General features: G+C 33.6%; 1 protein-coding gene across 1 annotated transcript; it reads left to right on the top strand.

Annotated features, from left to right (window-relative positions):
• The first annotated feature begins 2626 nt into the window (after window positions 1-2626).
• Window positions 2627-21618, top strand: LOC116179973. The gene is made up of 5 exons (XM_031499795.1): window positions 2627-2776; window positions 15270-15466; window positions 20237-20439; window positions 21294-21429; window positions 21503-21618. The coding sequence occupies exons 2-5, from the start codon at window positions 15409-15411 to the stop codon at window positions 21616-21618; spliced, it is 513 nt and encodes a 170-aa protein (XP_031355655.1). The 5' UTR covers window positions 2627-2776; window positions 15270-15408.
• Window positions 21619-23237: the final 1619 nt, after the last annotated feature.

Here is a 23237-nt window from a genome sequence, read left to right as displayed (position 1 = left end):
AGGGCCTATGTCTCATAAATGTTCTAATCAATAACCCAATCATTACAAACCGAACTTTATTACTTTATTGTGTTTTAAAGTATGTCTCAAAGGACTTAAATTCAATCTTCTATTGCAAAACTTTCCAACAAGCAAACACAAAATCAATTATGTTATTTTGACGGAAAAAACGCGATACGATAAAAAAGAAGTATAGGAGGGATAAAAGTAAGTTGGACGAGCTCCACCTCATTTTTTTCATTAGGGCACAGATTTGCACTTTTAGGGAGAAGAATACAAAACAGACGCAATTATTCTAGTAAACCAATCTTTATTTAACCGCAAATCTGATCTGCATATAAAGAGAAAAAAAGAGAATTAGAGCTTTTGAGTTCTCGTAGCGGGAAAATTTTAGAGAGAGAGATAAGCCAAGAAACTACATTATTCTAGCGAGAAAGTTTTATATTCTTGTATCCCGCAAGGATGTGACAAGAATGATTGCATCGCATCTGTTGTATGCTAACCGAAAAAAAATTCCGTCCAGATTTTTTGGCCTATGTCCTTTCATTTATTTTTAAATTAATGGGATTAAGTCTTTCAGCGCCAGGAGAGTCCCAAGGCGGACTTAATCTTCTTAAAATATAAAGGACGCCTACGTCGGTATAAATACGGTTTCGAACCAATTAGTGGCCGTGCAATAACATTTCATTAAATATATTACTCTGTGCCTTACTCGAGGGACTACCCCAGTTCGTGATACATGAAGACAAAATCTTTTCAAATAGGTTCTCCTGGGAAATGCGTTTTACTTATAAAGTAATAAGTAGGTACACACTATCTTCAACGAGCTTTAAACTTCTTTGATGACTGAAATTTCGGTTTTACGACGCAATACATTCATATGAGAAAACGGTCGACACTGTGCATTAATTACTTTTGAATCGATAGCATTTTACCTTGTCACTTTCTAAAAGAATTATCATTGGAAAGGTATTAGAAAAACGTAACGCGTAGTGTTGGATTTTATCATGCCTCTTGACAAAAGTTTTGCAGGAGATTATGAAATTTAATTAATCAACTATAGCTGTTGGAACCCGAAACCAAGAAAGACACCTCTATTAACAACAGCAATAAAAAATATCAAACACCCCAAGTTATACGTTTCGATTAGATAAATAAAAGAAACTTGAAAAAGCCTAAATGCACGCATAACCACGAAGTAAAAACAAAGAGAATTTCGAGTTTAACAAAGAGCACGGATTAAAATTTATGTTAATTAAGCGCGTTTCATTTGACACCAAACACACATCAATCAGGCGTCGTCTGAATAAATAAAACAATTGAATTGCTAGAACACAAACGTTGGGTTGCGCATGAGCAATTTTTTTGCATCTGCGTAGTTGCTTGAGGTTTAAGGAATTATTTACTAACACGGAAAACTGCCGACATTTGCAACATTTTAAACCGATAGTCTACGTAGCGACCTTTCTTAAAAACGTTTTTACCAATTTTCAAAGCGATTGGGCGTTTCTAAACAAGGCATAAACAGACGGAGAGCAATACGAAATTATAAACGATTTCGAGGATCGTTAATAATTGGATGAGGCATCTTGGTTTCCTTATCGGCGGCTAAAACAGCGCTACAAATTAAAACAGTAAGTTCCAAAGACTTTCTTGGTACTTTTCCTTTCCTAAGATCGTGGTCTAACACTAAACCATTGTGAGGAAGAACGTACTACCGGCGGTCTTGAGGGTGTGGAATAGGTACCCTTCCGTTTGATAAGTTTTTTCCGAATAATAATAATAATAAGTATCCTTTCTCGTACCTTGATTTCTGCGGAATGTTTCTGGGGAATGTTCCATGCCCCGCTACTACATTTTTTCCGAAACGGTTTATTCCCCAGCAAAGGACAACTTTTCGGGATACCAAGGCGCAGCCACTGCATACTCCTAACCCTTCACGTAGACTTTTAAAAGCATTAGGTTCGGTTATGCCCATTCCCCTTTCTCTGTCGTGATTTTTCGGAACCACATTTTTCGAAACGGCAGTGGTAAAATTCAGAACCGGCTACATTAACTCTTTTTGGGTCGCTGTTACTACCTTTTGATTACCGGGTTTCCAACGTAAGAGGGTCCCTTCTTCAAAATTCCCACTTCTAACCATTGGGGCACATGGGTGGTTATTGGAGCAGATTAGTGCTCACTGCATGGTTATTGATCGAAAGTTGATAATGTTTCCAGGTTTTGATCACCTTCTCTTAGTGTATTTTGTCAAGCCTAATCAAAAGTAACTAAATCTGAACATTTAAGACCAGATTTATTTAGAGGTTCAAATTTATTAAATATCAAATACGAAACACTCATATAAATTAAGTATTCGATCAATTCTATACGCACAAACCCCTTTTGCATTAAATATCGTATTTAGTCACGTGATATTTGTACACCGAGTCGCCAAAATTGACTATAAAGACGCCGAAGCAGAGAGCAGTATAAAACAAAAAAAATCATAATGCAAAACAAAAAAGAGCTCATTTAACAATACATATTTTAAATGATATATGTACACGCAACCTGTGGGTAGCAATATGCGCGAGCGCATAAACTTGATCCAGAAATTTTACAATTCCACTCCGGGAATGTCCTCCCGTATCCGCAGTCATCAATTTCAATGCCGGCCGTCGCGTCCGTATAATGGGGACGTCGGGACGCGTGCCGTGTTCGTAAAACTTGCGTGCAGTTAGTGTACGGGTTATAACTTGAAATTTTCTAACGGAAGGAACGATATTAGCAATGGGTAGGTTTTATACATTTTTCCTTTTGATTTCCACGTTTTCACTCAATTATGTGTGCGTGTGTATATGTGTGCGGCAATAATCGATCGAACCCTTTTTTTTTTGGAAAATATTTTATTCGATGTATGAGTGGGGTCAACGAAAATTTAAACTCATATTGTAACAGCATTTAGGTACATTTAGTTAATAACAAGGCATCCGTGATGAATACGAAATGAGTTATGCAAATAGATATACACAACGGGTTCAAATGTTAGCATTATCCAAAAAAGTGAACGTTCATATTGATGCTTATTGTAACCGAAACTAAACTTTTGAAACAATATGCCATTAACAACCCTCCATAAACAAAGAGGTTTTTTTTAATGAACTGTAACGTAAAAAAATTACATTTCAAGTCTAAGCACACTTGCTCTATTGTTATACTTCTCTGAGAACTACGTAAATGAAAATGAAAAAAATTAATCGCATCTCCAAGCACAATATATTCAAATGTTGGTTGGGCATACTGCAGGGTTTACGTATTCGGTGATCATTACTTTTGTCAAAGACTGTACATTGCATAAATAAATGAAGTTACATGAATCTGTGCCTGTAGCACATTCTGAAAATTTTAATTGTCAAAACAACAGGTCCTTAGCTTATATTGTGCTTTTTGGGTGGTCCTATGTGTTAGGATGGTGCTAGGCTACACAAAGTAGATCTGACAAACTTGACTCCTGCTGGTGAAACCAAACCTTCTGATATACAGGGTGAGTTTTTTTTCATTTTAAGCATTAGAATCTCGGAAACCGTATGACATAGAGATTCGGTTAAATGAGGAAAGAGTTGTAGTTTTAAGAGCTTATTCAAGATATACTTTTGTTTTTAAAAAAAATCCACAGTTTACTAGATATGAGTGAAACACAGATTTAGTGATTTTTCTTTTAAATGTTGTAGAATCGTTATTATTAGAAATACAACAAAATGACACGAATAAAAGTTTTAACCATTTTAATGCTTAACATGATGAATATACTAATTTATTTTTAGATCTTACAATTTTTAAATTTTTTTAAATGTTAGTCATAGTTGGCTTTGACATTTTTAAAAAGGACAAATTTTTCTCTTGGTAACGATATAAGGCTTGCTAAATGCTAAATGCCCTGCAGTAATTTTCGTATTATTGAGAAGTAAGTAAACAGAGTTGGCCATGGAAAACAATATCTAGTGAGATAGGTACCTTTCATTTCATTCAAGATAATATGCTTTTGTTTTTTTTTAATCCACAGGTTACTAGATATGAGCGAAAAACAGATTTAGTGATTTTTCATTTAGCTGTTGTAGAATCGTTAGTATTAGAAATACAGAAATATGCAAAGAACAAGAATTGTAGATTTTTTCCGCTTAATAAGATACATTTATTAATATTTATTCTTTTTTTATAATTTTCGTTATAACGCAAACTTACATTTTTTTAAATGGTAATCATAGTTGGCTGTGACATTTTTAAAAAGTGCACTTTTTTCTGTTTACAATGATATAAGGTTCAGTGTACTTACTTTGACAAATAAACATGGTACAGAACTGTTTGTATTATTAAGAGTAGTAAAAACAGATTTTGCCATGGGAAACATTTTTGTTCTCTTAATTATTGTCTATTATAATATTTAACTTGCAGTTAGTTGTGCGGCGGGGCACCGTTGTGTTGAAACCAGCGTAAATTACGTCGTGTTTCCAAATCTAACCCATCCTACATATCTTGAAATTCATTTGGCAGAAAATGAAGATAACGGCCTGTCCAATTTTCGTCGTAAATGAAAGGTACCTATCTCACTACATATTGTTTTCCATGGCCAACTCTCTCTCAATAATACGAAAATTACTGCAGGGCGTTTATTTATTAAAGTACATTTAGCAAGCCTTATATCGTTATAAAGAGAAAAATTTGTCCTTTTTAAACATGTCAAAGCCAACTATGACTACCATTTAAAAAAATTAAAGTTAGTATTATACCCAAAAATGGTAAGATCTAAAAATATAATTCGTATGTTCATCATGTACAACAGTTAAATGAAAAATCTGTTTTTCGCTCATATCTAGTAAACTGTGGATTTTTTTCAAAAAACAAAAGCATATCTTAAATAAGCTCTTAAAACGACAACTCTTTCCTCATTTAACCGAATCGTATGTCTTATGGTTACCGAGATCCCAATGCTTAAAATGTAAAAAAAAACTCACCCTGTATAATATCAGGAGTCATAATAGAAAGCGATTTATCTAATATCAGAGTACTTAGGAACTTCCGACCTCTTTAGTGCTACATCTCCACAGAATCCAGTTACGGACATTAGGATGCATCAAATCAAAATCTGGCAATGAAAATTCGATAAAATCATATCGCATTTTGTGTAGTCCAGTAAACAAAACAAGCTACTAATTTATTTAATAATAAAAGCAATCAAATTTGCGCATATGAATCAAAAGAATAATTTATTGAGCGACATTATGAGCGGATTGCGTGTAAACGTTATTTTTTAGATGTAACTCTACGTATAAAGGTTAATTAATGTATCGATCACGGTAATTATGCTTTCGAGAGAAAAATTGCAAATCTGGTAACCTCATATTTCGAATTTGTCCATTATATTATGAATGCAGGCCATTTGTGGGAAAATGAAGTACAATTTTTCGGTGTAGGGTACACAAATACACACAAACATAAAGATTTAATATGAAGCAACCACGTACGGTATAAATTTGAAGCTTCCGAATAGCAAGAGGGGGTGGTGCTGTTCCTTTAGTTTGTTCCGAAGGAAATCATCTTAAATTCACTCACTTTTTAAGATCTTCCGATGGGAAAACAATAAACTTGAGCTTTGTTTAGATTTTTAGATAAACAGGATCGGAGTCTATCAAAAATCGCTTCAGAAAACGTCAAACTTCAGAAAAGTGAAGCATTATAGTTTGCATTTTACCATTTTTGAGAAATTGACCTTATAAAAGCTGCGAACGATATGCTAGGAAACTTTAAACTTGAACTTTTTCAACATCTTAGATAAACGGAAAGTAGACCAATAGAATATTATGGTTTCTCTATCCAAATACAACCATTCGTACTGTACCTCTCAATTAGCCACTACTTAAAAAAATAAAAAAGGAGGGACGAGGTTTTAGAAAATAAAATTTTCTGTTTTTTAGTAATAAATTAAGTGTAAATACATATTTCCCTCTTCCTCCATTATTCCCCTTGTCGTTATAAATTAGCTACACTGACAATACGTCACGTTTTGATATTCATAACATTTTCTCCACACCTATTAATTAACAAATCACATTGTTATAATGAATTTTTTGAATGCCATACTTTCTGAAAAACTAGAACCGAAAAAAACCGTTATGGACCGAAAAATTCGCAGAGCCGAACCGTTATTTGTTTTTAGAACCGAAACCGGACCGGAACCGTTATAAATATTTTCGCTTAAATATAAACAGAACCGGGATCGATATTTAATTTGGGTCCGGGTCCCTGTTACATACAAAATTTCATTGAAGTATCTTCACAAATAAACCGCATAAGCGGTCAACTAATATTTTGGGAAGAGTGCTTTGGAAAAACAAAACGTTCATTTATTGTGAACAAAGGTTTGACAGTTTGATTCATTTGTCTGGTTTCAGTGCTGACAGGGAACTAGTTATTTTGAGAAAATTCGATTTTCTGAACAGAATTGAACCATCGTTTTGAAAGACAATTATAATTCAGATTAGAACAAAATACATAAGAATAAATAATATTTTAGCAATAAAACTAGCACAAATGTTAATGACCTTTTGTTCACAACAATAGAACGTTTTGTTTTTGCAAAGCACTCTTCGCAGAAAATAAAAATTGTATTTTTAGGAAAAATGTGATGGATACTGAACCACTATGTGTGATATATCGTTGTAAAGAGAAAAAAAACGTAATCACAACATGTGAAAATCCAAGAAGGCGCCCATAAAAAAAACTAAAGTTGCCACGTGCTTCTCCGTCATCTTAAAAGTTATTAAAAACGAGATGTCATACCCGAAATCTCCATTAAAAAGTCTCTGAATAATGTGTTATTTAGAAATTTCTAGTACGATTAGTTTACCATGAAAAAATTAAAAACGAAAATCACAAATATTTTCAAAAACTAATGAAGATATTTTAAATTTCTTTTCAGATTATTATTCAGCACGAAAATGCGCAACTTTGCCCTAATTTGACTAAATTTCTATCTTTTAAGATAAGCGAGATCCTCATAGTGGACCTCGAAAAATGGACACCGTGTATATCTATTCTAGACGGCCTAATCTTTTTTTTTTGTGAGACAAATCTGCTCTTGACATATATTTCAAAAACAGTTTCTTTGGAAATAATTCATTAGGGGGACGGCGGGGGCGTTGAGATAACAAAATTTGATGGCCGCCTGGCTACCAATTGCAAAAATTCTAGAACTCTAAAAGTAGTTCAACATGGCAGAAGTGGGTCCGGACAGACGGACGGACGAACGGATAAAACGCAAACAATGGCACATTTTTTAATTCTTAAAAAAATGCGGCTAAACAAATATTAATTTTAAAATGCCGAGGGGTGTCATTTGTAAATGCAATTGAAGGGTATCTGAACATAATCAATCAAACAGAAAGAAATATTTGGGGCACCTACTACAAAAGCTACACCTTTCTCAATACAAATGAGAATAATCAGTAAGATCGAATTTAATTTCAAAATAACGAGGGATGACATTTTTTATGTACAACTGAAGGGTCGCTTGTGGAAGTTGAAATCGCAGCTTTCCGCGTGATCCCAAATTTTCAGTCAGATTGAATTCACGCATGAGCTGCCTGTATTTTTCCGTAGCCTAATAATTACAACCCCCCCCCCCCCCCCAATCAAATCCTTACAACTATGTGTAATATGCCCTATCGCGCCATTTAGATTTTTAAGAATGAGGATGTTAACTATCCGATCTAATTTCCTACCCCGATATATTGATCAATATCCATGGGATACTCGATACTGCAATTTAATATATGCGCTTTATTGCCCCTAACAACAATTTAATTAATAATTAGTAACTCCGACGTTAATTTAAACTTAGAAAATACTTCGGGAAACATTTCGAATTAGTCAAGTTGGAATGGCATAATCAAAGTACTGCGGTGCATAAACGATTCTTATGGAGCTTTCCAATTTAAAGCTCTGTTTTTGTTACGAGCGCGTAAAATTTTAATTATTTTACAATATCTTGTTTATTTCTCCCCTTTGAAGTCGAGTAAACGGACGGAAAGAACATATTAGATACGCAGAAGAATTAATTACTTGAAAACTTGCGCCGTTTCATCGAGTGTTTTAAAACCATAATCGCAGTTTAAAACTTTAATGCGGAAAGGTTAATTAATTAACATTCACATTTTGCGGCATAATCAGCACCAATTACCGTCGTGTCGTGCGAGTCTATATGGTAAACCAGAATTCGTACTCGACGTCATGGAATAATATACGTTCCCTATGGCCGAGTAAATGACACGTTTGATTAAACATTTTAGGCTACACGTGAACGAATTTATTTTTATTTACTTAAGCAATGGTCAAGACTAAACTTAATTAATTATTTATGTAAAAAGCGAACGTACGAGTAATTTGGTTAATAAATACTTTTTACATTATTGATAGTGTGTTGATCCTTTGCTGTACCTACCGGTTTTCTATCCGTAGGTACCAACTGCATTAGCAAATTGGAAATAGCAGCAGGTACTTTCCTTAAAACAATGCCTACTTACAATTAGCTAGATTTGTGTGTTCACCGGTAAATTTAATGCTTAAAGTTAGCAGTTTATACTAAAGAGAAGTTGGCAATTTGTCTTTGTAGGTAAGCTAATTAATTCTTTTCAAGATGTTGAGCACCTCTTCGCGACCAGCTTATTCATCTGCCTTAATCCTTAATTTTATAGGACATACCGCCGATCTAGACAAATTGTGAAGGAAAACTTTTCGATTTTGCTATTCCCCGCGTTCAAATTCACCAGCACAAAATATAACGTCGATGCTTAAGCTAATTTGGTATTACCGAAAGTGACCTAAACATAAGCGCTGTCGCAAAATTTTGAAACTAATAAAGACGCATCGCGAAGCGGAGCTGATTATCCTCTTGGGACCTTTCGACCAACTCTTTCGCAGTTTCAAGAGTAATAATGTTTCCGTCTCCGCCGCAAAACAAGGACAAAAATTGCTTTTTTTTACGCTTAAGGCGTCATATCTCATTATTCACCGGTTAAAGCAGGACGATCTAAGCGCTACTTAAAAAAACGGAATTTAATGTCGTACTCCTCCCTAAATTTTGAGGGTAAATATTTATGTCTTTAAATCCGAGGCAGAAACATTGTAAAAAAGTGTAATTAGATACCTACATGAATCTCTCTAGAGACAGGGAAGAAGTTTTATGCTCCTTCATCGATTTTCTATTCCCTTGAGTGCATAATCTATAATGTACATTGGCGATTTTTCTACACATTATTGGAAAATTGACTTTTGCCTGGGTTAGCTACGATTTCTTTTTGTGTCGTACACGAATCGCTTCACTTTTAGTCCAACAGTAAAATTGGAATAGAATTATCTCTTTTAAAGAACGTTTTATTTTCTAATGATATAATTATTTTGTTTTAAGTCGTAAAACTGATGGATTTAAAAAGCTAGGTATTGAATTTCACTATCCCATCTTAGGCAACTGTTTAGCAGTATTACATTTATTAATTTTTATGTCACAAATACATTGTCTCAATCCCTTACGTTTATCAGTAAGCTGTCTGCATTATCTAGAGTGGAAGAGAAATGAGAACCCGAAAAAATCATGTAAGAGGATTTTTGGTAGTTTAACGTTAAGAGTGTTTAATTATGCTTATGTAACATGAGGTTGTATCTATAAGGCTACTTTTTGAATCTGCCGAGACAAATAAATACGAGAACAATTTAGCGTTTTAAATATTATATACAGTGTGTCCCAAATCGGGTGGGATTGCATGGGTAACTTTGTTATTATTAAAGATAGAGAATTGGTTAAATGGGCAATGTTGTGCAGTTTTGGATGCTTATTAAAATTTCCTTATGGAAATTCAAAATGTCGCATAAGTTCGACGTAAATTCAAAAAAACTAAAATTGGTCATTTCCTTGAATGTCTTATATCATCGAAAGTATAAGAGATATTAAAAAAAAGTTTTATATAAAAGTGACTGTCTTTGATACGCTTAATTTAGAATTGATGTCAAAAAAAAATTCAAGATGGCCACTTTTGAGGAACATTTACCAACTTCCTAAAGTTAAATGGGCGCCATATTGGATTTTTAGATTACTTGATAGATTTTTAAATTCTCTTTTCAACGAGCTATTATAACATAAGATTGAAAATAAGATACCAGTTATATTAACGGTTTTTGTATTTTAATCAAGTAGTCTGTGACGAATAAAAAAAAAACAAGACAAAATCTATTCGAGGCAACAAAACAATGAAAATAATTACACCAGATGTTTAACATACTGGCCATTATTAGTGAAACACACTTCAAGACAGTTTAGTTTAGGCAACGTGTTGCCATTGATGATTATTATTATTGTACTGGTAGCTACTTCCACTTTACTTTTATTTTTTAATTAAGTACTTACTTTTGACCTTTGTGACCTGAGCAGCCAGTTTGTTGGTAGGTAGCATAAACTAACCCTTCCTTCGAAACATACGTTGTCGAGAAAAATCCTTTAAGGAAGTTTATTGGAGAATTTGTAAATAACGGTGAGCAGTTAAAGATCCATCGAAGATTACCGGTCCAATTACATGACTTCCCATTATGCCATAAAATACATTACCTAATTTTAAAAAAATATTACTTGATTTTGGTGTGAAACTACAACATGTAGGTTTTCCTGTGACGAGTAGTGTTCATAATGTCGATTTGAACACTTCGCAGTTAGAAGAATAAGATTCATCTGTCCATATACTCGGACTGGTAAAACTGTTAGTTTCGATATTCTTGCGGATAAACCACCTACAAAATGTGACCTGGGACAATGCATCAATGGTAATACATTGTGTAAAATAAAGCGAAGTGTCTTGAAATGTCTTTAACTGGATAATGGCATGACTTTTTTCGAGGGGATAGTTTGTAGTTATACCACCATTTGTAGGTATGTAAGTATGGATAATAAGTCAATAAGTGATGTTATAAAAATCAAATTTTTCTAGACCTAATGCTTATATAAAATGTTGGAGGGAGTTGTAATGCCCAAACCCCCCCTCACATGAGTGCGTCCCTGATTTTTTTAATAAACATCTGATGTAATTATTTTCATTGTTTTGTTGCCTCGAATAGATTTTGTTTTGTTTTTTTTTAATTCATCACAGCCTACTTCATTAAAATATAAAAACCGTTGATATAACTGGTATCTTATTTTCAATCTTATGTTATGATGGCTTGTTGAAAAGAGAATTAAAAAATCTATCAAGTAATCTAAAAATCCCATATGGCGCCTATTTAACTTCAGGAAGTTGGTAAATGTTCCTCAAAAGTAGCCATCTTGAATTTTTTTTGACATCAAACCTAAATTAAAAGTATCAAAGGCAGTAACTTTTATATAAAACTTTTTTTTATATCTCTTATACTTTCGATGATATACATTCAAGGAAATGACCAATTTTAGTTTTTTTCAATTTACGTCGAACTTATGCGACATTTTGAATTTCCAAAAGGAAATTTTAAATAAGCATCTAAAACTGCAAAACATTGCCCATTTAACCAATTCTCTATCCTTAATAATAACAAAGTTACCAATGCAATCCCACCCGATCTGGGACACACTGTATATACAGGGTGAGTTTTTTTTTTCATTTTAAGCATTGGGATCTCGGAAACCATAAGACATACGAATTCGGTTAAATGAGGAAAGAGTTGTCGTTTTAAGAGCTTATTTAAGATATGCTTTTGTTTTTTTAAAAAAATTCACAGTTCACTAGATATGAGCGAAAAACAGATTTAGTGATTTTTCATTTAACTGTTGTAGAATCGTTATTATTAGAAATACAACAAAATGACACGAATAAAAGTTTTAAACATTTTAATGCTTAACATGATGAACATACTAATTTAGTTTTACATCTTACAATTTTTGTGTTATAATACAAACTTTAATTTTTTTAAATTGTAGTCATAGTTGGCTTTGACATTTTTAAAAAGGACAAATTTTTCTCTATATAACGATATAAGGCTTGCTAAATGTACTTCAATAAATAAACGCCCTGCAGTAATTTTCGTATTATTGAGAGGTAAGTAAACAGAGTTGGCCATGGAAAACAATATCTAGTGAGATAGGTACCTTTCATTTACGAGGAAAATTGGACAGGCCAATTTTATCTTCATTTTCTACCAAATGAATTTCAAGATATGTAGGATGGGTTAGATTTGGAAACACGACGATATTTACGCTGGTTTCAACACAACGGTGCCCCGCCGCACAACTAACTGCAAGTTAAATATTATAATAGACATTAATTAAGAGAACAAAAATGTTTCCCATGGCAAAACCTGTTTTTACTGTTCTTAATAATACAAACAGTTCTGTATTATCTTTATTTGTCAAAGTAAGTACAATGAGCCTTATATCATTGTAAACAGAAAAAAATGCACTTTTTAAAAATGTCACAGCCAACTATGGTTGCCATTTAAAAAAATTTAAGTTTGCGTTATAACTCGAAAATTATAAAAGAAGAATAAATATTAATAAATGTATCTGATTAAGAGGAAAAAAATCTACAATTTTTGTCCTTTGCATATTTCTGTATTTCTAATACTAACGATTCTGCAACAGTTAAATGAAAAGTCACTAAATCTGTTTTTCGCTCATATCTAGTGAACTGTGGATTTTTTTCAAAAAACAAAGAATAAGTTCTTAAAACGACAACTCTTTCCTCATTTAACCGAATCTCTATGTCTTACGGTTTCCGAGATCCTAATGCTTAAAATGAAAAAAAAAACTCACCCTGTATATATATATATATATATATATATTATATTATATATATATATATATATATACCAAACCAAATGCTTTAGCAAGATCTAAGAAATAAGAATACTGCTGGACATTACTCAGAGTTATCTCAAGAGGTACGTTATAATTTTTTTAACAAGGTCAGTCGGTGCATCTTCAAATGATGTATTTTTCATAAATCCGTATTGTGATTCTGTAAGAAAACAAATCTTTGTAAGAAAGAAAGTGATTGGACACCACGGAAAAGTTATTGTTACAGAAGATATGTTATCTTTGTAAGTTCCCGAGCTACCGACACGAGAAGCTAATGATTCGGGAACGGATACGAAGTATGTAGTCATCAAAAAGCTCCACTATTTCACTCATGTTCACTTTGTATCCATTCTCGTCAACTATTTATTTTATAGGGTGTTTTGATTTGTATAGATTAGCTGCCTTTTTAGTCTCTTCTCATAGTTCAGTTATATTTTGAGTATGAATATAAACATTATTTTGAAAATACTTCATTTTTTGAAATTTTTTTATTAAATTACTTTATTTCTTTGTGTTTGCCGAGACAGGTATGTTCAAATAGGTATTTTTTAAGAAGACTTTGAATAAGTCTTGTTTTATCAGAATTTCTTGTAATAATTCATCTATTTATTGCCCATTCTTTCTTCTTTTTAATTTTTGTGTTTCTAATGATAGTAGTAGAAACAAACATTGTTTTACAGGCGTTTATGAAATGAACGTACATAAAATTTTATGTACGTTTATTTCAGCTAATGTCTGATGATTCACCTTACCTTCGACTTCGAACTTGTAATTCCTTTGCCTTTCCTTCTAAATTTCCGAGTGGAAGTTTTGCCGAAAATCCTTCCATTTTGAACCATCATTAATATTTTCGAGTAACTTTTGCCCAAAATTTGATTGTTATCCTTTAAATATGATATTAATCCAGGCACGATACAATGACCACGAGGCGAAAAATTATTTTCCATCTCATTGTCAGCTTTAAGTCTTTATTGAAAGTGCTCGCGGAATAATCGCCTTAAAACCTCTCATAGGAAATGAGATTGCTTTGGGAAAAGTTTCATTGGCGAGCATATTACGAAATATTTTCTTATGCTAAATACCTAATACATATGCAAATTTATTAAAGTACCTACAAGAACAATTTAGTTCTAAAAGGGTAGGTAGTTGTTGAACGTTTTAACGACCTATCGAAATGTCTATGACCATAACCAACAGTACAAATTTCATGTTACCTTTCTGATTACTTTTCAACTTCACGCAAGGCTTTTGATGAAAATTTCAGCGTGAAAATTGATATTCTGGAACGTTTTTCTCCACATTTATTTTTTTAAAAGGGCGGTTACTAATTCTGAATTTCGATTGCTTTATACGATTTTTTAAATAAATTGTTTTGTGTATAGCTTTCTCGTTTAATTGCGAAGCAATTTACCGAACTTGGCGGTACTATAGTTAATATTCATACGAATTAATTACCTCTGTGACAGTGACGCCATGAGAATTTGATGTAATAAGTACGTTACAGCAATATCAAAATGACATACATTTATAAATTCAATGGTTAAACTTTGGATAATACTCTTCCAAAGAATTTTAGTTAGGATTTAATTGGTAAAAAAACAAAAAAGTCACGAAGTCGTTACATTCTCGAAAGTATCACGAGAGCTTTACTTTTTAATAAAAAAAAAACATTTCATAAAATGCAATTAAAAGCGTAGATATCTCTATTGAGTTAATTTGATTTTCCCTCTTCATAAATTAAAGGTACTTTACCGTGCAAAATCTACTAACAAATTCCTTTGTATTATTATATGAACCCAAGTAGTTTTATTATTTAGCTACCTACGGAACGAACAAAGCCCCTTTTTCCAGTTTGGCGAATACATGTGATGTAAAAGCATCCCTACATTTCAAATATTAATTAATTTAATACTTTTTCTTTGCGTTTTCACCTATGTTAACTGTCATTGCACATAATAGACAGAAACTACAGCATGAAATTTACAAATAGAAGAAATTGTCACGTACAAAAGATAGGTAAAAGTAGTAAAAACCTAAGATAATATTATTCCGTCTTTTATGTTTATTTACAAAACATTTTAATAACGTTTTGAAATCCTCTTTGTGATATGATCGCAATTCACAAAAGCTTATTTTTTCCATTGAAAAGAGCTGAACAAAAAGGAATTTGATTATGTTTGCCAGGCATATGTCAAAGTTTCAAGTTTCATTTAAATAACAGCGTGATATTATACTACACATAGAAGTAGGACGAATATTTCTTACTTTAGAGTATGATCTTCAGTTTACTAATTAATTTAGCGTCATCTTTTGATCATGTCTCGGTTTGTAATGTCCCATTTAGAATTTTTAATGAGTAAGCCGAAAGATTTTCTTTTAGTAAAATTTCTACAGCAAATACTATAAATGATGTTTTTTACAGCATGCTGGGTTCGTTCTCCGGATGGGAAGTTCGACATTACCTTGATGATTCCTAGAATGTGCGTCACTCTGCTTTTCTCTCGAAGAGTCTTGGAACACCGTACCTAAGCTGTGGCGGAACGACGCCGTACCAACAAAAAATGCGATTTTTGTTAGTGCAAATATTTTACTACGTGCTTGTCACTGAATATATTCAAGGTAAGTATTGCACATAGAAATTTAACGCGGAATTAGTCCATTTGGGTGGCTACCCCTACTAACACAATTGGAAAACCTGTTAATATGTTATTCTGTACTGACATTGTATACAGGGTGGCCATTTGAAAACGAAACAGAGCCTATTTTGGGGACCTCAAAACATTTACGAAAAAATCCTCGGACCCGTCAATTTTTGATTCAAGGGGGAACCATTTTTTTGCTAGCTTCGCCCCCCTGGTGCCAAATCCATAGCGGGGGTGGCAAGCGCCCCCAAAATTTTAAATCGAATGGGGAGTCGAGTGATACCTTATTTGGAAGGTATTTTTATGTGGTAACCCTTAAGTTTTAAATCAAGTAAATGTTGAAAATGTTGACCTTCGACTTCCATAGAATAATACAGGTTTTGTTCAAACATTTTCCGTACATTTTGAAAAACTTATGGGGTAATTTGACGACATTCGTCAATTATTTTTTGTCGCAAGTTGTCTAACGATGTTGGCTGACTAGCATAAATTTTAGTTTTTAAATGGCCCCATAAGAAAAATCTAACGCACTTAAGTCCGGGGAACGAGGATGCCATTCAATAGCACCTTTTCTTCCAATCCATTGTCCTGGAAACGTTTGGTCCAAATATTGACGAACCCTTGCAGCATAGTGGGGTGGCACACCATCTTGCTGAAATACTAGACTATTTCCAAGTAGGTAGTCGTTGTTATTTTCTAGTATCTCCACTAATGCTGGACGAATCGTCTTTTCTAATAACTCCAGGTACATCTCTCCTGTTAAAGTTCCAGGTAAAAAGAAGGAGCCTACGATACGGTTACCAAAAATGGCAGCCCAAACATACGATGGACCTGTCGATTCTGGTGTTGTCGATTAAAGAGCTGGGCAGTTCTATTAGCATTTTCATTGTTTGCAAAAAAAGATAAATTATTTCAGCAAGTGAATAAACCATTATTTATTATCCCTCTCTCGTTCTGACAACAGTAATTCACAATCACTATTAAACTTCAAAATGATGCTATAGTAATGCTCTCAACAATAACCAAGATTTGCGTTGCAGAAAAGGCATATGTACTTACGAGTATTAAAAAGAAACAAAAACAACAACAAAAAGTACGGCTCAAAATGTAGGAGAACAACATTTTTTGTATTTACTGTTGTTTTTATTTTTGTTATTTAACTAATTCATTTACACGAATATTTTTTCCTAAGAAAATGTTGACACATTTATTAGCCCCTGTATCGGCTAGGCAAATTAGTAGCGATTTAAAACTTAAGGGTTATAATCCACATAAAAATACCTTCAAAATCAGGTATCACTCGACCACCCATTCGATTTAAAAGTTTTTTTTAGAATCCGTGAGGTAGGGTGCATTTGGGGGGGGGGTTACGGTGAATACTGGATCTTAAAGAGAAATTCCTCACTTAATTAGTAGACGTCATATGAGAAAAAGCGTTGATTATTTTAATAAACAAGGGAGGAAGGGGGATTAATTTGTAAGTGCAGGCGTTGCCAGTGTGCCCAATCATCATATAACCAAATGGTGATAGCGGACACTTTTTCTTAAAGCGGAAATTAAAGAATACGAATTTTATCGATTATTTAACCGCATTTGTTTTAGAACAAATGAACAAAAGAGCATCAGAAAGCAAATTTTTTTAAATAGAACGACCACTCTTTCTGTAATATTCTTAAATAGCTTAAAATTCTCTTCACAAATGATATCAAATAATATGTTATAATTACCTTAGAAATTAAAGCTACAGCAATGTGTTTAGAACCAATCGCAGTAGCTGCGTAAATTTAAACAAAAACATAAAATTTACAACAGGAAGCGAAGAAAACAAATGAAAAGCAGTTAGACGAATAATTATTATATCTACCTTAAAACAAATTTAAACACATTACACTTACTTCCTATTACACATTACATTACACCACTTAACAGATCATTTGTGTAATTATTATTTTGTTACATAAATTATATTGTTCACTAAATTGACTTTGTGACAGACATGACAAGTGGAAAACTCTCTTTTGTTTTTGTTTAAATTTCCACAGTTACTGCGATCAGTTTTAAAAACATTACTGCAGCTTTAATTGCTAAGGTATCATTATAACGTATTTGATATCATTGTAAAGAGAATTTCAAGCTCTTTAAGAATATCACAGAAAAAGTTCTATTTAAAAAAATTCATTTGTTTGCTGATGCTCTTTTGTTTTTATATCGCTTGTTTTTTTTAAATATGTAGCCTTATCACAAATTGACATCAATCACACTGTAGAGAGCAGGACAATTAGAAAGTCGAGTTTATCAACCGACAGTTTCCTACAGGCATTCAGAAAATTCATTAGTAGAAGACCACGAATTGTGCACAGTGGAACCGACAACGCTTTTAAAGCAATTAATTGGAAGAAAGTTCAATAATATCCAATCTATCACTTGGAAATCCTCGTACTGGAGCATGGTAGGGATGCGAATGTCTTATGATCTCAAAAGCTTTGATATATGTGTCTGAAAATGTGTAAAAAATAATACCACACCGAATACGTTTTTGAAAGATATAAGATAATTAAAAACTAATCTAAAAAACGTTTAACTTACTTAACTCCCTAACAAACACCCTGTATAATTCCAATTCTTGATCTTTTAATGACTGACTTAAAAAATCGTTTTAGTGAAAAAAAATTATCAAATTTAAACTTAAATGATACAGATAACCCGTCGTTAGCACAACTTTTGGGTGAAGTGCAGCTATACACTGTGTCCCAGATGAGATGGGGGTTTCAGAAACCATACAAGATGGTCAAATTAGAGGCAAGAAATTTGTTGATTTCGTTTTTATTCTGTTCTGATGTTATTTGGGCAGATACAAAAAAACCATTATTGTAAATTATTGAGTTTTACAAGAGACGTTGAGACATTTCATTTCGTTTCATTTTTATATGGCCCGTAAAAAGAGTTGATACTATTTTTTCCTACGAATAATACGATGTACGGCACACAAAAGAAAACAAAAACTGTTGGTTTCAACAAGATGGTGTACCTACGCATAATGCCCCAAATCGTGTAAGAATACCTATATTGGACAAATTTCGTGGAAAGTGGAAAAAATTGATTTGCGCCCACAAAAAGAAAGCTCGACTTTACCATTTAGTAATTAGTTATTTGTTCAATATATTATGTATTATGCCAAAAATGTTATATCTTTATATGTATAATAAATATATTTTTTAAATAATTTTCTTTAAAAATTATATGCGCCTCTCCCTAGACCAAATCCTAAATCCGCCTCTGAACAATTCGTACTGTGATGAATCAAACCGTTCAGAATGATGAGGCTAAGGAAGAACCAGAGAGAAAATGCATTTCTAATGAAATCAATGAGCAAGCTGAAAAGGAATACGTTTCAACTACAGGAAGTGGAAGGAAAGTTATCAAGCCAAAGAGATTCCAGTAATAACGACATTTTTTATAACTCGATGAAGACACAATCGCTTTAACCATCAGTTTAGTTGGTCAAGTTTGTCAATAAAAAATTACAACAGAATTTATTCCATAGTCTCTAGAAAACACAGTTATTGGTTTATCCCCTATTTGGTGCACTTACTCAAAAATGCAACTGTAATTAACAATGCCATCGCGGGCTGTACGTGTTAGAAGCAGCTACACATCAAGGAAATGATTCGTATCCATTTGTTTGCAGAACAAGAGATGTATAAACTTTATTCTTTGCACCCAACAACTAATTAGTATGAACGAGTGTGTTTCCCACATGCACGACTTGTCTTTAACAGCGGCAATTACACGAAATGGGTTAAGTTTGAATGCCTCGGAAGGAATTTACTATTCAAGATTCACGCTCCTCTCGCAAGAGTTCCAGAAATGCTTTTGCGGGCAGTTTACAGAAATACTTTCGGTACGCACAAGATATTCGGTTATAGTAACTAACGGGGTGGGAATCGGGATTTTTCCGTCCCTATTAACCTAAAGGAGAAAAATTAGTAAAATTATATTTTTACACAACTCGCCTCGGGAAAATCTAATTTTCGGGCTGATTCAGTTACTCTGACGTTCGCGATATTTTTTCTACGAAAACGAAATGAAATACCTTTTTTTTCTATTCGCGAGATCTTATTAGGGTGCTGGTTGTGGAAAAAATATATTTACCTCCTCTGACGTGTGACGAATGGTATTATCACAGAGTTCGTTTGCTTCGTAAGGAAGAAAAGTCACATTCTTGTTTCGGGTCAATAATTAATAATGCAATAAACTGATTTTGTATTCCTCTTACTTAAGTTTCGCTTGAGCTGTTGTTAAAACTAAGTATGGCGACGCTTTTCAGTGAAATTAAAAAGAGTAAGGCCTTTTGTATAAAAAACGCTTTTATAAAATACAGTTAACATTTCCCACGACAATGACGTCGCCTAACAGTATTTTTGCGCAATTTTACGTGTATATTGTCATGCGTATACGCTACTCGTTCTAATTAAATATTAAAACAACTCAAACGCTACTTTTTATGCAATATAAACGCTAATTGAGGGGATTTACCTAAAATTTTCTTGATAAAGAGGCCTCATTAACAAGAACGAACTTAAATCCGGCAAGTTAAATCTCGTTAAGCGTAACATTAATCTCGTAACGTCTAAGTTAGGTTTAACCCTGATAATTTGATTTGTGTTCAAGCTCAAGCATATCCTTTATAGCGTATAGAAATTGTAATAAAAGAAAGTTGAATCTGATGGATTCCCTTTATTTTCAGCAACCGGTCTGAAGTGGGTGAGGGTGAACGTTCCCCAATACCGTTCTCCTGGAGAATCGGCCCAATTACTTTGCGATTATGACTTGGGCAACGATACACTGTATTCGATCAAATGGTACAAGGACCACGAGGAGTTCTACAGATTTGTCCCGATGGCACGACCGCAGGCGACTAGTTACAAGATGGAAGGCATCTTCGTAGATGTAAGTGCTCAAGGGAGTCACGTCGTTCTGTCAATCTCTAATTTACGTAGAAATATATTCGGCGGAATTTTGCTATTTCTGACTTTTTGCATTTTGTGTTTCCATAAATTGGTTCAATATATCACAGACGCGAGCGCAACTCTTGAATTTTAACTAAAGCGTATAGCCGTCGGGGTTTCTCCCTTTTCCCGTATTATACATACCGGCAGTTGCAAAATATACTCAGTAATATGGATATGTAGGTGAAATCAAAACCCAAAGCGTTCAAGAACTTTTGGTCTACGCGAGCACGTATTTTACGGAAGATCGATTACGAAGATAGGGAAATACTTTATAACCGCGTTTATGCTTTCACTTTGTCCTCGCTAGCGAAACTACCTACTCGAGGAAAATATTCAACAAGCTACCGTTGAAGTAGAATAATCGCCTGAAATAGGATGCATAAAATTTTTAAGCAATTTCATTTTGTATTGAGTAGGTAGCATATCAAAGTTTACTGTGGGTAATAAACTTGTAGATTACGTATTGAGTTGACGTAAATCGATTCCGTTTCCTTCATATCCAAGTCACATTTTAGCGATCAGAGCAAATTATCACTGAGCGAATGGCAAAAATATATACACCGAATTCGAAGTCTGTGCACGGCATCTCAAGCACTCAATTCTGCTACAATTTCATCTCTTTGGTATGTATAAAATAATTTCAAGCAGACATAAGATCCGGCTCGTATTTCACGAATTTACTTACGACATTTCTCGAGTTGTAAGGTAATAAAGGATGCACTTTGACTTAATTATTTGCATCCCCTAATGAAATATTGAGCAGCTCACAGCAGATGTCCATTCTTGTTACAGATGGGGTTATCCGATCGAAAAAAGGTCGTTTTACGAACGGTGAATTTAAAAAGCAGCGGATTGTATCGATGCGAGGTGTCCGCGGAAGCGCCATCTTTTTCTTCGGCCCAAAGCGAAGCGCGAATGGAAGTCGTATGTAAGTGCCAAAATCATTAATTGTTATTTTTCGACACTCCCCTCAAACAATTTCACTCCGACAAATTTGTTAGCACATAATTTAGAACGGCGGCGTATTTACATTCGCATCAATTTCGCTCTATTTACCTACGTCGAGGAAATAGCGTATTGTTGCAGCGCCGGATTTAAACCAAAATCGTTTCAATGAAAAAGCAACCGACCCTCAATACATTGAGATAAACTCGATGACTTTGGGGAGTTCCACAAAAAGAATCATTAGGGATAAAATTGGAAAAGTAAATGACCGAGTTAATGTGGAGTGTATACGTATCGAGTTTCTCTCTATAAAATGATATGTTTATTGCTTTGCGAACGTGGATATAGAGAAAGACAGTAATTTCGCAATACAATTTTCCTCAAATATGTGTTTTACGGTCTGTCTTGCATTTAAAAATGTTTACGGTAGCTTTGGGAGTAAACCCTGCGCCTTCGGCTGTCAACAACTCCGAAATGTAAACAGAAATTTGCTAGAATTATTCTCGAGCGATAAAATTACTAAATTCAAACCGGAAATAGACTATAAAATATGCATTCAAAGCAAAGGTGGTGTAATTAACGTTATTGAAGGATATGAAAGGTACTCCATCTTACAGATTTCTATATAAAATAATATAAACCTCGCTTTACATTCTTTTTATTGGTCCTTCAAGTTGTGATATGCCAGACTTTTACCGCTAAATTTGCTTTAAATATTGACGGTTGTTATTTTTTATACAGGGGTGAAAATTTTTGCCTATACCTTGCGTAGGAGACGCCACTGGAAAGAGTATTCTTCAAGCGGTTTTCAAAAATATCACTCGTTGCTAGCCTGGTGCTTTGTTTTGGGGACGGGGAATCAGTGATCTCTCGGGAAGAAAACGTAGGAAGATCGACACTTCTTGATTTTGATGTTTCGTTTCATCATCCCCTTTATTTTTTTATATGACCTACAAAAAAGAGCATACTGTATTGAATACCATTTTTTATTACGAATACAACGATAGGTATGTACGGTACTAAAAGCTCTGTTGGTTTCAACAGCCTGGTGCACCCGCAACACCATAATCGGGCTATTAGGGCATTGTGCGCGAGTGCACCATCCTGTTGAAAGTATACCGGGTGGGGACTTGAACAACGCACCATAGCAATTTCAATAGTAATTTTTTCATTTCTGATTATTGGCTTCCCTATTTATTTTAGAGATAAAGTATATTTAGGTTTGTTGCATACTAGTATAGGTTTGAATTTTTTGCACTTTGAAACTGGCCATGGCAGTTTGAGATCAAACAAAGCTAACTAATGCCAAATGCAGGCGCTTTTGTTTGATTTCATAATTTATTCCATGGCATTATCGACTTTATAAACGCGACAGTTTTTAATTTTTACGGATTTGTAATTTTTTTCTCTACAAAAAACCTAAATAGACTTTATTTCTAAAATAATTAGGGAAGCCAATAATCGGAAATTAAAAAATTACCATTGAAATTGCTGTGGTGCGTTCGTCAAGTCACCACCCCGTATAGATGGCAGTTGTCATATACAGGGTGAGTTTTTTTTTTTCATTTTAAAGCATTAGGATCTTGGAAACCGTAAGAGATAGAGATTCGGTTAAATGAAGAAAGAGTTGACGTTTTAAGAGCTTATTCAAGATATGCTTTTGTTTTTTGAAAAAAATTCACAGTTTACTAGATATGGGCGAAAAACGGATTTAATGATTTTTCTTTTAAATGCTGTAGAAACGTTAGTATTAGAAATACAGTGTTTCCAAATCTAACCCATCATACATAA

Source organism: Photinus pyralis, unplaced genomic scaffold, assembly GCF_008802855.1.
Source record: "Photinus pyralis isolate 1611_PpyrPB1 unplaced genomic scaffold, Ppyr1.3 Ppyr1.4_LG9, whole genome shotgun sequence".
NCBI lineage: Eukaryota > Metazoa > Arthropoda > Insecta > Coleoptera > Lampyridae > Photinus > Photinus pyralis.
The sequence above is the reverse complement of the archived record's forward strand: the minus strand, read 5'-3'. Positions and strand labels throughout refer to the sequence as shown.

Coding starts and splice junctions, on each gene's coding strand:
- LOC116179973 (XM_031499795.1), top strand. CDS start 15,409: ATGCGATTTTTGTTAGTGCAAATATTTTACTACGTGCTTGTCACTGAA. Junction 20,440..21,293: donor TGGAAGGCATCTTCGTAGAT/GTAAGTGCTCAA, acceptor TTCTTGTTACAG/ATGGGGTTATCCGATCGAAA. Junction 21,430..21,502: donor AGCGCGAATGGAAGTCGTAT/GTAAGTGCCAAA, acceptor CAAATTTGTTAG/CACATAATTTAGAACGGCGG.